General features: G+C 32.1%; 1 protein-coding gene across 4 annotated transcripts in view; it reads right to left on the reverse strand.

Moving 5' to 3' along the window:
• Positions 1 to 5,225: 5,225 nt before the first annotated feature.
• LOC106456975 (zinc finger E-box-binding homeobox 2-like) overlaps positions 5,226 to 16,724 on the reverse strand; it is a 115,948-nt gene continuing 104,449 nt past the window's right edge. For all 4 annotated transcript variants that reach the window (XM_022382775.1, XM_022382777.1, XM_013916358.2 and 1 more), the window contains 5 exons: positions 13,644 to 13,879; positions 11,259 to 11,489; positions 7,656 to 9,677; positions 7,158 to 7,347; positions 5,226 to 6,387 (listed from right to left, as the gene is read on the reverse strand). In XM_022382775.1, coding sequence (XP_022238483.1) covers positions 6,194 to 6,387; positions 7,158 to 7,347; positions 7,656 to 9,677; positions 11,259 to 11,489; positions 13,644 to 13,879 — 2,873 coding nt within the window. In that variant the 3' untranslated portion in view covers positions 5,226 to 6,193. The remainder of the gene's footprint in view (positions 6,388 to 7,157; positions 7,348 to 7,655; positions 9,678 to 11,258; positions 11,490 to 13,643; positions 13,880 to 16,724) is intronic.

Genomic DNA, 16,724 nt, shown 5'->3' on the forward strand with positions numbered 1-16,724 from the left:
AAATCGCTTTGTTTTAGAAATATATATGTTTAAGGATTTTGGATATTTAAATCGCTTTGTTTTAGAAATATATATATACATATATTTATTTAAGGATTTTGGATATTTAAATCGCTTTGTTTTAGAAATATATATGTTTAAGGATTTTGGATATTTAAATCGCTTTGTTTTAGAAATATATATGTTTAAGGATTTTGGATACTTAAATCGCTCTGTTTTAGAAATATATATATATTTTTGGAACGTAACTACTATTTTGTCTTGAATCTCATGAAAATCAATGTGTGTTTCAAGTTTTTTCAATTAGTTTATATGTACAACAGTTGAACAAAAATACGACACATCCGAGCTTGATAAGCTTTTTCTCGTTGACTACAAATATTTTGTCGTGTAAAAAAACAACTTGCAGGGGTTAGTAAACTTATTTTGTTACTTGAGGAAATACAATATATGATTGCCTTTTTTACAACTAGACCCTCTCCAGTAGCTTAGCAGTATGTCTGTAGTTTTACAATGCTAAAAACCTGGTTTCTATAACTGTGGTTAGCACAGACTATTGTGTTTCTTCGTTCTTAACAACAAACAAACAAAAACCTCATTATATTTTCCGATGATATGAATATTTTATCAATAAGTTTTATTTATTTTTCAAAAAAAATAACTTGCTATTGTAAAATAACAAACATGTTTTAAAACATATGGAAGGATATTAAAGCAAGAAAAATATTTTCAAATATTTCTTGATATTATTTTTTATATTTTTTATATTTTTGTATAATAAAATATGTCGAACAAATAAATACACACACATGCAACAACGATACGAATAGTAACAGTTAGATGTTTTAAGTCTGATTTTTTCTAGTTATTAACATTTTCTATCTGAACGTTGCGCTGTGTTGGTCAGTTTTAACATCTTAATATTGTTTCATGTTGAATATTATTCAGAGTTAGTCAGTTTTAACACCTGAACATTATTCCATGTTGAATATTATTCAGAGTTAGTCAGTTTTTAACATATGAACATTGTTCTATATTGGCCATTTTTAACATATGAACATTGTTTTGTTTGGTCAATTTTCTTTAAAGACTAACAACAAAAATTAAATCCCATTAATGTATTTGTCATTCTTAGGTTGCCTGCATTATAATATACCTTTTATTTGTATTATAGAATTAGCAAAATACAAAAATTTTGTTAATGAATTAATTTTTATGATCGCATTCTATTTCAATGAGGTAATTTGGAACCACGTTACATTTTGTTGATATTGGTTCCTATCTGTCACATACTTACATTAACATGAAAGTTGTGAAATCGTTTACTTTGAACTGTAAGTTAGCAGATAGCTAGTGTTGTTGTTCAGGGAATATGCCAGGTATTAAGAAAAATCAGAAATATGAAAGAAAAGTCTGTAAACTGTAAAAGTAAAAAGTTTTGAGTTTTTAAAAACAATGAGCAATTTTAAAATTGCGAGAGCTCTACCTTTGAAATTTAAATAGGAATTTTAGCTGGAAACTCGTATCAGTTTATTACTCAATTTTTTATATATAACTTACAATTATCTTAATAAAAAAAATGTTTACACGCACTCACACACACGTATATACGTGTGTAGAGAGATATATTAATGTGTGCTAGCTTTTTGTGAAAAATAGACATGGTTTGAGAAGTCTAATGGGAGTTGACAAAGGTTCTCAAGAAAAAAAAACAATATAAGTCTTTGAAGAAGATCCGTTATTGTTGGAAAAATACAATGAAATAAATAGTTGCACAAATATAACATCAAATAGTTCTAGCTTCGCATTTTACGAATTCTCATAAGAAACAGGAATTTCGCATGTTAGGCTTATCTAAAACGTGTAATTTTATTTATTCCAAAGTTTTCATGGACAATGAAAACGCCACATTTTCTGAGTATGCCTTTATAATTTCATTTGTTACAACAATGTTTCAGGTGGCATATATGAAATTGGCACGATATTTCTTTTGTAAAAAGTAAAATTTTTATCTAAGATTTTATGTTATATACTTTACCTAGAAGATCTGACAAAACAAAAACATACAAATATACCACTTGAAAAATAAATCACGAAAAACAAAATATATATTATTGCACGAAAACAAATAAAGATGGTAAAAACAATAAAAATAACGTTACAACTTAAAATAACATTTCATTGGTGTCGCCAGGGTTTTTTTCAGGGGTGGACATTTCTGAAATCAGTAACACATTTAGGCCTAAGTAAACCGTGAGTCAGTAGCAGTCCAGTACACGATCCATAGCAAAGTTCATGTCACATTAAAGAAACAGTCAAAGAAGGTTAAGAAAATAAATTTATAGCGCCACGTTAGGCAGTTTTAGGTGCACCAGATTTAATTTTTCGTGACCATCAAAATGTAGTTGAGGTTTAAAAAGGTGTGTCATTCGCGCCTACCGACCTTCCCCTTGGCGACGCCTATGAATTTCTTTGGATTTGACGTTCGAGATTCAAAAGCTTAGGAAAAAAAAAGAAGCTTGTAATGAACCGAAATAGGTAGACAATGAAATATTCTGTTAACACAAATATTCCATATTTTCCCAACAGATTTAACACCTTACCTTCATCTATAATAACATAGTCAGAATATAATATAATTTAAAGCGTAATCTGATATCGGGTATAAACGAGTCCTAACAATATTGTACACAAGTTAACACGCACAGTTTGTTCTGAAATCTGTAACAGATGTCAGTAACAACGTGTTCAAAACTAAATGAAATCGATTAAGTTCGTTAATGGTTAAGACAAAACACTTTGCCAATATAATTTTTTTTAGCAAATAGTATCTAATTAATACGTGTTACATCATTACTATTACACTGATAAAGTAACAGGAAGTTAACACGCCTGCCAATGAAATTTGTTTACTGTAAAGGGCGCGTTCTTTTAGAACAAACCAAGATGCTCATTCGTTTTATGACTGATGTGTTTAATCAGAACAAATTTTAATTTTATGGTTATCAATAGTAAACAATACACATCGGAAACTTTACATGATTACCATTTATACGAAAAAGTCGAAACAAAAAACATTTATGTTTGATTAGGTTCTTAACTCCAGTGTCAAATCTTCATATTTAAGTATGTAGATGGCGCTACCATCACAGTGTTGGGGCCAAGGAAGTCGTCACATGTTGAACTGGAGATATTTAGGTTTTCTTTTCAATATGAATTGTTTGAATAATTTTATCACATTTAGTGGAATTTTACGTACTACCTCTATCAATGCTTGATTAATATAAGTTAAAAGTTGTATTTTCATAATTCTATGTTATCACATGTCTTTTTTAAACGTTAATTCTAAATTCATTTCAAAAATAATTACTGATTTTATTCTTAATCATTATAATTACCGCAAATAGATTTTCTTTCTTGTCGGTTATTTTCTTTGTTATATAAAAAGAAAAAGTTCTTCTAGTGAAACTTTAAAATATTAATTACAAGATATTTTCTTATAAATTTAAAACAGATGTTACTTCAATTCTAACACTTCTGGCAAGCAATGGGTTTGCCATCTAGGGGCTCAAATACGAACTATGTCTACCTAATAAAAGCAACATAGATACATATGCTCAAATATTATATACCTAACAAATGTAGAATAAATCAAAATAGGAATATTTCAATGTACTATTAAAGCATTTGATTATAAAATATTTGAAAATACAAATACATATAATATAAACAATATTTATCTTGAAAATTATTGTAAACTGTTTTCAATCTAGACGTCACACGGAAGTATCTCTGCTTAAAATTATTGAACCAAGTATCAATACAATACCACAAGTTAGTAATTAGTATATATATAGAATAATCAATATATTTTTTAATTTCAAAATCCTCAAAAAATATAAATCCATTTCAACAGTTTTCACAAATGTTTGATGATATGAATATAAAGATACTTGATACCATTTTTCCGTAAATTTCTATATGATCCATTATCATGCCCATAATTTTTATCTTTTCAAACCTATTACGAAGAACAAAACATAGTTATGGCGTAGGACGTTTCTATTTAACAATAGCTCTCCTAGGTATAACAAAACCGAAAATATATTTACTTTTAGTTTGTTTGACATTCACTTTTGGGAGAAAATATGTTAATTGATTCTGGAAAAAATACGTATATAAATATTTTTTATCAGTTTCTTTTTCCTATTTTTAATCAATCTGTGTGAAACATAATTTATATAGATATTATATTTCTGAGCTTATACGGTATAATTATGTGAGTGTTGAAAAAACACTGAGAACGTGATGGCGTCTGTGTTATCAAAAATTGTAATTTTTTATAAGGAATAAAAAACTATGATTTTTTTTTAGTCGTAAGGATTAGTAAAAATACAGCAAAATCTTAGAACAAGATATCCATATCATCATACAGTTGGAAAACTGCACAAAATTAAACTCAACTGCTATAATTTATAATGTGCAGTTAAATCACTTCTAATAAACAATTTTGTTTCTTGACACCTGTGAAACTAAAACTTTTTATTCATTGGTTAATTTCGTTGTATCTCTAAATTATAGTTAATCACAGGAAATCTTCGTACATTTAATTTAGAACAAACTAAATTATATAATCTGTATGCTTTAAAACAAAACAGAAATTTCAACTTCATATAGGAATGGAAAACTATAAGTGTATATGATCTGTCACACGTTAATTTAGCTACTTCATCATATATAACTAATAAACAACATTGGCGAAGAATTTTGATGTATAAAAATTATAAGAAACAGTACATCCTTCTTCAATCTTTAAATCTTCATATTTTACTTTACTTAACACTTGTGATCTCAGAGATTGGATAGTAATATATTAGAAAAACAGTAGAGATACCATACATATTCAATTTTAAAAGTAAATTTGTTGAGCCCTTTTTGTTAATGTTAAAACTAGGATTTTGTTAAAACCAGGTCTCTATTGTTAAGGAACAAGATTAGCATAACCAGGTTTGGTTAATTCCTTTGGTAAAGTCAAGATAAGACAGGTTGGTGGTTAAATACACGGTACAATGACTCTAAGTAGACTCCGAGATTGTTTTATTGACTTCAACAATATTAAATATAACTAAAATGTTTTTGGCACACGATGTAGGAGTTTACAAAATAATTCTAATTACATATAGAATATGAGTATATAAGTTTTCTCTTAATCTCAATTTCTTCTTAAAATTTAAAAATTGGCACTTTTCTAAACAACAATTCTGCAACTTACAAAGAAAAAAAATAAAGTTCGGAACAAAACACCTTCAAATGTTTGTGCTAATTCGCTTTTCAATCTTCTCAAAATCTCTTGTTTTCACTGTCACAATTTATACAGCAATAGTGTTCATAAGTGACAAATTACAATAGTTTCTACGTAGGTGAATTTACAAATATTACACTGAATTATTACAGACATTATTCAAATAATCATTCCTATTACTGGTTGATAAAAATCTCATTGCTGAGTTTAACGGTAATGTGCAGTTTGGAGAATCTTATAATCAGAGAGTAATTACCAAATAAATCACTATAAATATTTTCAAACGATCGTTCATGGAAATCTGATAGAGATTAACCCTAATGTATAATTTTGAGAATTTAATACTCAAAGGGCAGTTATCGAATTCTGTCCTTTTTCATATTGAACCAAAAGATTGGTTTAAATTTATCTGATAATGTGATAACTGTGAACAAAACAATTCTGAGATTTCAATTTGTCTCCAGATGTCACCACTTTCAAGTCTCCTTAACTAATGCACATTTGTGACAGTACGTTATTCAACAAATAATTTCATACAAAATAAAGATAACAAAAAGTGTAAATGTTCAGAAAAAAAAAAGAGTTGTGTTAACAACTATACAACATGCTACAAGTTTTTCATAGTTAAGTTTCGATGAATTGGGCAAATGGTTTTATGAATTACTTTGACAGTCTCTCTCGTTGTACCGAGAAAGGCAACAAAAGGCAATATGCATTCACATTTAATTTTTAATTAAATTAGGAAGCTATTTGAAATCGTTGTCGACATGCTTAAATTCAAAGAAGCGTGAGATTTCTTATAATTATGTAAAAAGAAAAAACTCTGTCATCAATTAAAGGTAAGAAAGAAAACGTAATATTTGGCACCATATTTGTACATTTCCTTGTTTTCTAGTTTCGGTAAGGCTTGCAGTAACTGTATCGATGGTTCATATGTTGACTGAAGGAGCCGGAATGAGAAAATCGTTTCAGACACTTTTGGCACTGGAAAGGTTTCTCGCCACTGTGAAGTCGCTTATGTTCCGTTAGATGGTGCTTGTGTTTGAAGGCTTTGCTACATTCACTGCATTGGTGAGGTCTTTGACCTAAAAAGACATTTTAAAAGAAAAGAAAACTATTACCTACGTGAGAGAACTTTGCTCCAAATAAAAGATAATTAAAAATAAGTTAATCTTCAAACTGAAATAAATCTTACCTACTTAGCAGATAAACATAAAACTCGAGTAGTAAAAACAGTCTTTGTCATTTTAACACCTAACTACACTATTTAAATGCTTCTTCTTTGTTTATACCAGTGTTTATACAGTTGATAGCATTTAATAATTTTCTTGTTTGTTTGATGAATTTCGCGGAATACTTCTCGAGGGCTATCTTAATTTTGAAGTGATAGACTAGAGTCAACATCACCCACCGCCAACTCTTGCGGTACTCTTTTATCAACGAATAGTGGAATTGGCCAACACATTATAACACCTCCACGGCTTAAAAGACGAGCACGTTCGGTGACAGGGATTCGAGCGCCCTAGCCGCCAAGCCATACCAGGTTTAATATTTTCCTTAATATATATAAGCTGATGTTTCGCGACTTTTGTATATAATTTTTCTGATTTTGTTTATTTTACGTACTTATTTCTTGATTATTAATATTTTATCTCGTTTCTGACGCACATGCAAGCGTTAGCTGAAGCCAATGATTGATTAGCTAGCCACTTATAAGTACTGTTCAGGTAACACTGTATCATCCATGTCTACTAAATAACATTGTGCTGGCATTCTGTTGATGTCTTTCAGGAGATTTATTTTCTCCATATGAGCAAGAAAAGAACTCATTTAAGTGTTTTCTTGACTGACTTACCGGAATGTTCGTATTTGTGTCGAGCCAGTGAACTTTGTTTGCTAAACACTTTGGTACACTGGTCACATCCATATAAAGTTTCTCCTTCTGACTTGCCTACTGAAAGCTTTTTCTTTTTCACCTCAATCACATCACCTTGCTCAGGTTTTAGATTTTCTTCTGCGACAATTCGATGCCCTTCTCTGCTAACCTGAGAACGATTTTGTAATATATTACTTCGATGTTATATGATAGTACTTGTACTTGAAATAAAATGGAGAAAATGTATACTGAAATTCGGACAATTTTGTTTTTGTATATTTTTTTGTATCATTACTCTACGTTATTCTGTAAAATCTTGACGTGAAAAACGAAAAAAACATTTTGATTGGATTAAACGTTTTTGATTAGATCTATCTTAGAGCACCTTTCATTAATTGCACCCTACAATATACGCTTCTATAAATAATCACTAATTCTAAAAAGTACGAATTTCTAACCACTCAAAATTAGCAATACCTTTCTCCCGAACCTTTTCGAATTGTCCACTTGCCAGCTTTCATTGCTATCCGGAGGATACACATTTGTGTCAGATCTTTCATTCCTAATAGCTGGAGTTAATCTTCCTTCCAGGCTGTTTTGTTCGGGTGAAGATGGTATTTCTTCACTTCCTGGAGAATGAGGATTTAGTCCTAGCGAAGAACCACTAGTGGGACTTGAAGGCCTGTTGTCCATAATTACAGACATTCTTGGGTATTCATGATGAGGGCTTGTGGAATTGGAGGGATAATTATCACACGTCCCAACATCGTTATACACCACGGATCCAGCAGATCTATCTTTGGTAAGAACTCTGAAAGCGTTACCTTGGTGTTCGTATCTGTGTGTAAAAAGTGTAGTACTCACATTTTCAACACAGTTTCCGTTTGTGGCACAATGTTCAGTGTTTTTGTTCGAGACAACTGATATACGACTGGATTTTTGACTAAGGTTTATTACTTCACATTTGTAATCTTGTGCTTTAAAATTATCGTGATCGTTTTCATGATGAGGGGAAGTCCGTTCTTTGTTTAAAGATAGATCCAGCGGCAAATCACAGTCCGGCTCAACAAACTGAGTATTTAACAACTTATTTTCATGTGTTCCAAAATAGGGTGGAAAGACACATGGAGATCCACAGCCAAAGAAGATATTTTGACTGTGAGCAGAAGGTGGTATGATTCTACCAGATGGAATCACACTCTTATAATTTGAGAGAAAATCTGACATGGCAGGAAAATTGAGCAGAGACTGAGGTTTGTACTGCGGGATGTTCAGGAAGTGTCCATCATAATATGACTGATCCTCATACGATAATGACGGTTCTATTTTCGTGTACTTTGTAAATGAAACCTTCGGTATTTGGATTGGCGGATTTTTATAAATGTTTTTATCTTTTTTAGCTTGAAACCAGGCTTGTACTATTTTTGAAGAGCATCCGATTTCTCTTGCCATCTTCATGATTTCGTATTTTGCTGGATTTGGGTTCCGATTATGAAAAGCTTCTAATGCTATTAACTTATTTCCACTTAACATATTATGAATTGGAACATTTTTTTCATCATTTAAATAAAGAGTTCTGGCAGTTTTACCCGGATTTCTTTCATCTTCACTTTCAATTGACGATCTGGGTGAGCATCTTTCAAGATCGGAAGAGTTTTCATGTTGTATGACAACACCTTCCAAATTATCAACATCCTCCCCGTTTATTGTATCATTCTCTAGACTATTTTCACCATTTACATTCTCATTGGCTGACTTTGAACTATCTGCACATATTTTGTACCGATCATACTGGATATATTTAATTCTCTTTGCAAACTGCTCATCACCAGATTTACATTGAAATTGCTCTTGATCAATTGGGCTAGACCCTATCTTCAAGCTAGATAGTAGTTTTCCTAGAGGAATCTTCAGGGGACGATAAAATGGGGGTACATTCAATAGTTCAGAGAGAAGCCCGCTACGTCCATTTTTGGAATCGCGAGTCTGCTGCTGCTTAGCAATCGTTTCGTCTACAATTTCAAGAATTTTTTTAACAGCTTTTAGATCACTCTCTGGTGAGAAATTCGGAGACGAAGATGTAGTTGTTCGTTCTTTATCAGAAATGTTAGCTTCCTCTCCACTCTTTGTCTCAAAATCAAGATCGGTATTTGATGACTTTGATGGACTAAGTAATAATGATGATAGACTCGAAGTTGTGGAGAGAACATTTGAAACGCTAGTTAGTGTTGAAACTGGTAGATAATTCGTACGAGTGTTTGGGTTTTGAGGATCAAGAACACTATGTAAAGAAAGTTCTAAAGGGAGCGTAGACTGGGTTGCAGCTTGAGGTTTCTTTTGTTTGGTTACATCTATTGAAAATTCTTCTTCTGTAGGTACATAGTCTTCAGAAGAACCAATGGCAACAAGACTACTTAAGTGGTACTTTGGCACAATTGGGCGGATGGTGTTTTGTTTATTTCCGCGACCTTGCAAAAGTTTTGTGTCTACTTTCCGAACCTAATACAAAGAAATAACTCTGTTTTAAGACAAGTATTTAATAATTGTTTTAATAAAAGTATATGTTCCCTGCATAGTAATGTGTTAGGAGTAACATTGTTAAGGTTATTGTAAATAAACGAAAAATAAACGAAATTCGTGGGTGGTTCGATCAGGCATGAATTTTATCATATCTCTTACTTTTAGTAATATTTTAGAAATTATTTTAGAAAATGTTCTTCTAACATTTTTTTTTAAATTGCCACTGGCAAATAAATGTACAAGAAACACTAAAGATGTTGTTAACAAACCTGTATTACCAAAACCAACGACGCTTTTATTTTTCAGAATATTATTGCCAATTCCTGGATGTCGTTTTTTCTCCTTAGGATAAAAACATTATGGCTACTTTCAGACATTAGTAGTACCGTGTTAAACTTCTGACCATGACACGGTCTTTGGGTTGTGATGTGTGACATACTTCCAGTTAACCCAGTATAACGGCCTCAACAAGGGAATCAGCAATCATAAAAGCTGAATTTTTGATCGTGTAATTGCATGTCACATCTGTGGAGTCGTGACGTCAGAAACCTTTGACCCCACGAGGGCATCCTTTAGAAGGTGTAGTGATACTGGATAAGTCCCCTTGTGTTGAATTTGGGAGCACAGCCACTTAAGTGAATTCCTAGTAGTGGATGATTCAGCCATCTTGGTCATAATAAGATCAGATTGTTCGTAGAGGGAAGTTACTGAAAATGCCCCCAGTGGCACAGCGGTATGTTTGCGGACTTATACTGCTAGGAACCAGGTTTCGATACCCGTGGTGGGCAGATCACAGATAGCCCTTTGTGTAGCTTTGTGCTTAATAACAACAACAACTTCTCTAAAACTTATTTGATTTAAAAGCGGAATACTACTGACTTAATTTTGATATCTTGAGATAAATTTGTTCTGCCAATCTCAGCTGTAGTTTATGTTTTTCTTTGTTATTAAGCGTAAAACTTAACAATGGCGGTATCTGTGATATGCTCATCGCGAGTATCTAAACCCGATATTTAGCATTATAAGCCCTCAGACTTACCGTTGATCCGTCGATAGGGCAGATGTAGTTTAAAAATCTTAAGATGAACACTTTAGGAAAAGTTCTAGATATAGTTTTTGAAATCTTAGGATGAACACTTTAGGCCAAATTCTAGATATAGTTTTTGACGTCTTAGGATGAACACTTTAGGACAGGTTCTATATATAGTTTTTGAAATCTTAGGATGAACACTTTAGGACAAGTTCTAGATATAGTTTTTGACATCTTAGGATGAACACTTTAGGACAAGTTCTAGATATAGTTTTTGACATCTTAGGATGAACACTTTAGTACAAGTTCTAAATATAGTTTTTGACATCTTAAAATAAATTTACAGAAATTATTTATGGTTTCCATTATGCTAACTAATATTACGATTCGTTTAAGGGACGTATGATAAAAACAGTATTGCGTAAAGACAAACATAATATTATTTGTCTTTAAATGGGTATCAGAATAATTAGGTTTTAAAATATTTTAGTATATGTTAAGTACAAAACTTTTACAAATAAATATCTTACCTTCACGTTCACTATAAGACACTTTTTACTGGTCATGTGAGATGAATACGAGCCTGAATGAGAGAACCTCTTGTTACAATTCGGACAGGCAAATGGCTTCTCGCCACTATGGATACGGACATGTTCCTTGAGGTGGTGCTTGAATTTGAAAGACTTTTCACATTCTAAACACTTAAACTTCCGAAGCCCGTAACTTACATTGTTGTTGTTGTTGTTTAACTGTTGCTGTTCCTAAAACACGACGAGAAAAACACTCTTTATACAATGCAATGCTAAAAGGAACATTCTAAACTTAATCTTCTGATGTCAGGAACTAACATTGTTGGTGTACCTAAAGCACGGCAAGAAAACCATTCTTTATATAATGTAACACTAAAGGGAACCTTCTAAACACTTAAACTGCCAAAGTCCTGAACTATCAATTTTGCTCTTCTTATCAGGCAGGTGGCAGCACTTCCTACGTAGGGATGGCTCGGATTGTTCATCGGAATAGTATTTTCAATATCTCCTCAATAGATCATCAGAATTTTACAATACTATACGGTTTTTCTTTTTATAACAATATCTATGTAATGACTGAGTCATAAATTCTGGGAATGTTTATAAATAACATAGAAAAATGTTTGAATTTCTTGTTCTTCTTTCTTCTGCTTCATTTATATTACATTTAACTCAAAACCAAAATTATGGTGTCAACCAATTTCACTGAGGTAATATAGTTTCAAACGGAAAATCCGCATTTAGAAGTATTATTAATAACTAGTAGTAATTAAAACAATAATAATTTTAGTGTAAACGATGTTATCATACCCCTTGAAGTTAGCTTTCTTACAAAAATTTGGTGTTTTTGGTGTGTTTTTTTTAAGCTTAAGTACAGGGTGAAACAGGAATTACCAGTCAATAATAGATAAACAACAAATATTAAAGTTGGAACCTCTTTGTATTTAGAACTTGTTATAAATACAACCTTCCTGAAACACTGCATTGGAAAAGGCAAGCAAACAAGCAAGGAAAAACTTTTTAAAAAAGGAAGTAAATGTAGGGATGGCTAATATCAATTCTTCAAAAACAATGTAAACAAGATAGTAGGGATGGCATTTGCATCATCTCTGCATAATAGCACAGGCAAGAATTAACATATAACAGTTGAGTTTAATGTATCCTATTTTTGTCTGTTAACATTCTACTACACTGTGTGCCTGTCTATTAGGTAGGGATGATGGAAGTGCCATCCCTACTATCTTATTCGTATTGTTTAAGAAAAATTGATATTTACCATCCCTAGATTTACATCTTTTTTTTAAATGTTCTTTCTTTAGTTGTACTATGTAACACTAAAGGAAATATTCTAAGCACTTAAGTCTCCGAAGTCCAGAAGTAACATTTTTGCTCTTCAAGTGTTGCTGTACCTAAAGCACGGCGAGAAAAACTCTCTTTATACAATGTAATTCTAAAGAGAACATTCTACACTTAAGCTTCCGAAGTTCACAATTAACACTGTTCCTAAAGATGGCGAGAAAAACAATCTTTGTATAATGTAACACTAAAGGGAACATTCTGAACACTTAAACTTGCAAAGTCCACAGTAAACATTGTTGCTGATCAATGTTGCTCTTCCTAAAGCGCGGCAAGAAAAACGTTTTTTTTTACAATGTAACACTAAAGGAAACATTCTGAACATTCTAAACAATTAAACTTCCAAAGCCCAAAAATAACATTGATGCTTATCAATGTTGCTCTTCCTAATGTAACACTAAAGGGAACATTCTAAACACTTAAACTTTCGAAGTCCGAAATTCACATTGTCGCTGTTTAAGTGTTGCTGTTCCTAAAGCAGGACGAGAATCAAAACACTCTTTATTCAATGTAGCAAGCATTAAAGGTAAAAATTTGAACATTTTATAGCAGAGATGATTCAACAATATATTTTTTGAGTAAAACCAATATTTTCGTATTTTATGAAACAATGTAAATTTTTTTGGTAAACATTACTAAAGGCTTCTACAGTCTATTATCGGATTCTTTGATAACGTTTCGGACTCCACTTTTTAAGATGCTTAATACACTCCCTAAATATTAGAATAAAATAATTTGTTCTTGTGTAAAATACCTTGAAAAATAATTATTAATCAACTACAACATGTTTCACTTCATTTTGTGTCTCTTTAAGACAAACTATTACCAGACATGCGAGTTTTTCAAAATGTTTTTATGCTGTACTCCTTTCTTCTATCAACAGTTTTATAGACATTTAACTACTTTTACTTAATAACAATATATTTTAGTCATTATTGTACTTTACGTTTTCATTCGTATTAAATAGAAATGTCTAGGATAGTATTAAGGCTTCTGATAGTTCCAGTAAAAAAAACAAAAAAAACCAACCTTGCCCGGCGTTACGTGGAGGAGCTCGTGTTTCTCCAGATGAGACTTCTCCAAAAATGAGACATTACATTTAGGGCATACGTGTTTGTTATTTTCTTTCTTATTTACGGGCTGTTGCAGATCTTGGTGGGCTGTTTTTATATGATCACGAAGAGCATATAACGCCTGACTACCAGCGAATGCTTCGTCACAATGAGAACATGTCACAGCATAGTCTTCCAATATGGTCCTGACATCTATTGAGTGAAAACAACACTATATTGTGATTATCTTTTACAAGAGTATACTTGAATTCAAAGCTGTGATGATGGCATGGGATAAATAATAAGTTAAGATTCGAATTTCTTTTAGAGATGCTTCAAAAAGCACCATTAACTAAAAGATTTTAGGAATTTAGGGATTAACTACATAAAAATAAACCTAGTTGTGTTTTTTTAAGATTTGATCACGAGAGGCACAAAATTTGATAGACTACAATACAAAAAAACAACAACATAAGAAATAATTCAATAACTGTTTTAAAATAGCTTTGATAAAATCTACGTGAAAATTTAATCTTTTTTTGAAACTTCAAAGGTAGCATAACTGAATATGTAAAAACATTCTTGTTGTTTCTTAAGTATGTTTCAGTAAATGTCACTGGTTTGTTTTAGAAGCTGGCGAAGCCTTATATAATCAATATATGTAAAAGCCAAGTGCCGATTGGTCAGTGAGTCAATCACACTCGATTTATCCGAATTTCTTGAGTTACATGAGCCCATTTCCACTTTTTCTCCTATAATACGCCCCCCTCAGTGGCACCAGCGGAATGTCTGCGGACTTACAACGCTAAAAACCGGGTATCGATATCCGTGGTGGGCAGAGCACAGATAGCCCATTGTGTTGCTTTGTGCTTAATTCAAAACAAACAAACAAAGAAACTCCTGTAATGCTTCCTCTTTCGATTGCCCGTTCCCATTTAAGTTGAATTTAATCGCTAACATAGGCGTAAATAGCTCCTAAATTTCGACACTTTTTCTGCTAAAGAAAATCAGTTCAAGGAAATAGTTCCCAGGACCAGATCAGACATGTCGTTACGTGTGTGTTACACCACATCATCCACATCATTATAACATCAAGCTAGGTAGGATCCGAATAGGGAAAACCGGGTAGACCCCTGTCAAAAATTAGCGCAAGTCTATGCTTTGGAATTATCAAGAAAAAGTTTTTGTTAAAACAGACTGAAGATACCAATTATCTGTAGGGAAGAGGACAGCTTTTCTTCAAAAGAAAAACAGGTGTGTATGCAATCACATGGTCATCGTATGTTTTAATCTTTTATTCAAAGGCACCAATATGTAGCATGTTTCTGGGAAAAGAAAATTTATATTTCCGTTATTTATTTATTTTGTGTATTTCCAGTTTTATACGGAATAGTTTTGGCTTCCAGTGGTTTCCCGTCATTTTTGAAGGGATTTTACGCTAGTTAATTACATTTGTTGTAAGACATTATGTTAGGCCTATTATACTTTTTAACACTACATTCCTAATATATTCCCTTACGGATTTTTCTAGAATTAGAAGAGTGTATAATAATAGTATTTCATCCAACTATACGCGTTATATCCACACTCATATGTCACTGGTTTGTTTGTTTATGGCAAAACTAATCCATAATGTGTAAAATATTATATAGATATTTGAAAACATATTGCTCCAAAATCTCAAACACACGTAACATCTATTCGTGCGTCATGTTCCAATATCTTTTGTTGTTGTTTTTGGTTTTTTTAAGTCGCGTGTTTAACGGGAACAAAAACGTTGCTATTACCTATGGAAATCTCTCCTCCTTCACTTCAACTCTGACTGTGAGATAAGCCACAGCCAATCTGAAATGCTTTGTATAAAATCTCTATATACGTTGATAGAGGGCGTCTTATTCATCTATGTCACATTTGTTTGTCTATTTACCGTATATTCGCTCAAAAACTAATCAAGAGTTATCTGTATTAGCCGTCCTTAATTTTGAACTGATAGACTAGAGGAAAGGCAGCTATTCTACACAACCACCGCCAACTCTTGGGCTACTCTTATATAACCGAATAGTAGGTTTCAATCCTCACTATTTTTAACGTATCCAGAGTGCTTTTTTTTCTTTTGCTTTTTTTGTCAGTAACAGGATGTGAACACTGTACACACACACACACACATATCTACATTCTGGCACGTTAACCGTTCGGTTACGCTCTGCTTTCATCCATGTCAATACAGTTTGTTTATTTAGACAAGGTCTATCTGTCCTTGGCCATCTTCAGTTTTGAAGTGATACACTAGACTGGATGCTGTTAGTCAACAACGCTCATCGCCACCAACTGTTGGTCTGCTCTTGTCTGACAGAAAATACGAGTTTGACCGTTACTCTGATAGCGCACCTCGGTTGTAAACTGCATCGGGCGTTTTTTGTTGTTGTTATTTTTTGTTCCTGTTGTTTTGTTTTTCGGCAACAAGACTTATAGCATGAACATCCAGATTCACAATTGAAGCACTTTAACCACTTGGATAGGCCCAAGCAAGTGTTCATATAGCAAAGTTTCTATAGTTAGGTAATTTTATTTAAGATGCTCATTGAAAGTATCAAAATTCTTTCCTTTGTTTAGTCTGGTTATTTTGTGAACAAAATTATGCGGTCTAATATTATGATGCCTTAAACCATTCAATTACATAGACTTGGATAATGTATGGAATGTAAGTTTAATCAAAAATAAATTTAATTTTTTTTGTCAAAAATTTAGAAGTTTTTTCGATTTTTGTATCGACTTAGGCAACACTAATTCACAAAAGATTGCACCATAGTACAAGAAAAAGGAAAACTTATATTATAATGTAAAACACGGTTAAAAAAACATTTTGAAACGGTATTCAAATAACAACCTGGGCATTTGAAAACTATTATAACAATAAATAAATAAAACCGGCAGGATAGTTTAAATTTACAATTTTTTCTAACGTTGTAATTTGTTTTAGGGCAAAGTTACACTGCTCTGTCCACCCAGAGGATTCGAACCCGGAATTTTAGTGTTGTACATCCGTAAACTTACCCCC

Source organism: Limulus polyphemus, unplaced genomic scaffold (assembly GCF_000517525.1).
Source record: "Limulus polyphemus unplaced genomic scaffold, Limulus_polyphemus-2.1.2 Scaffold277, whole genome shotgun sequence".
NCBI classification, from domain to species: Eukaryota; Metazoa; Arthropoda; class Merostomata; order Xiphosura; family Limulidae; genus Limulus; species Limulus polyphemus.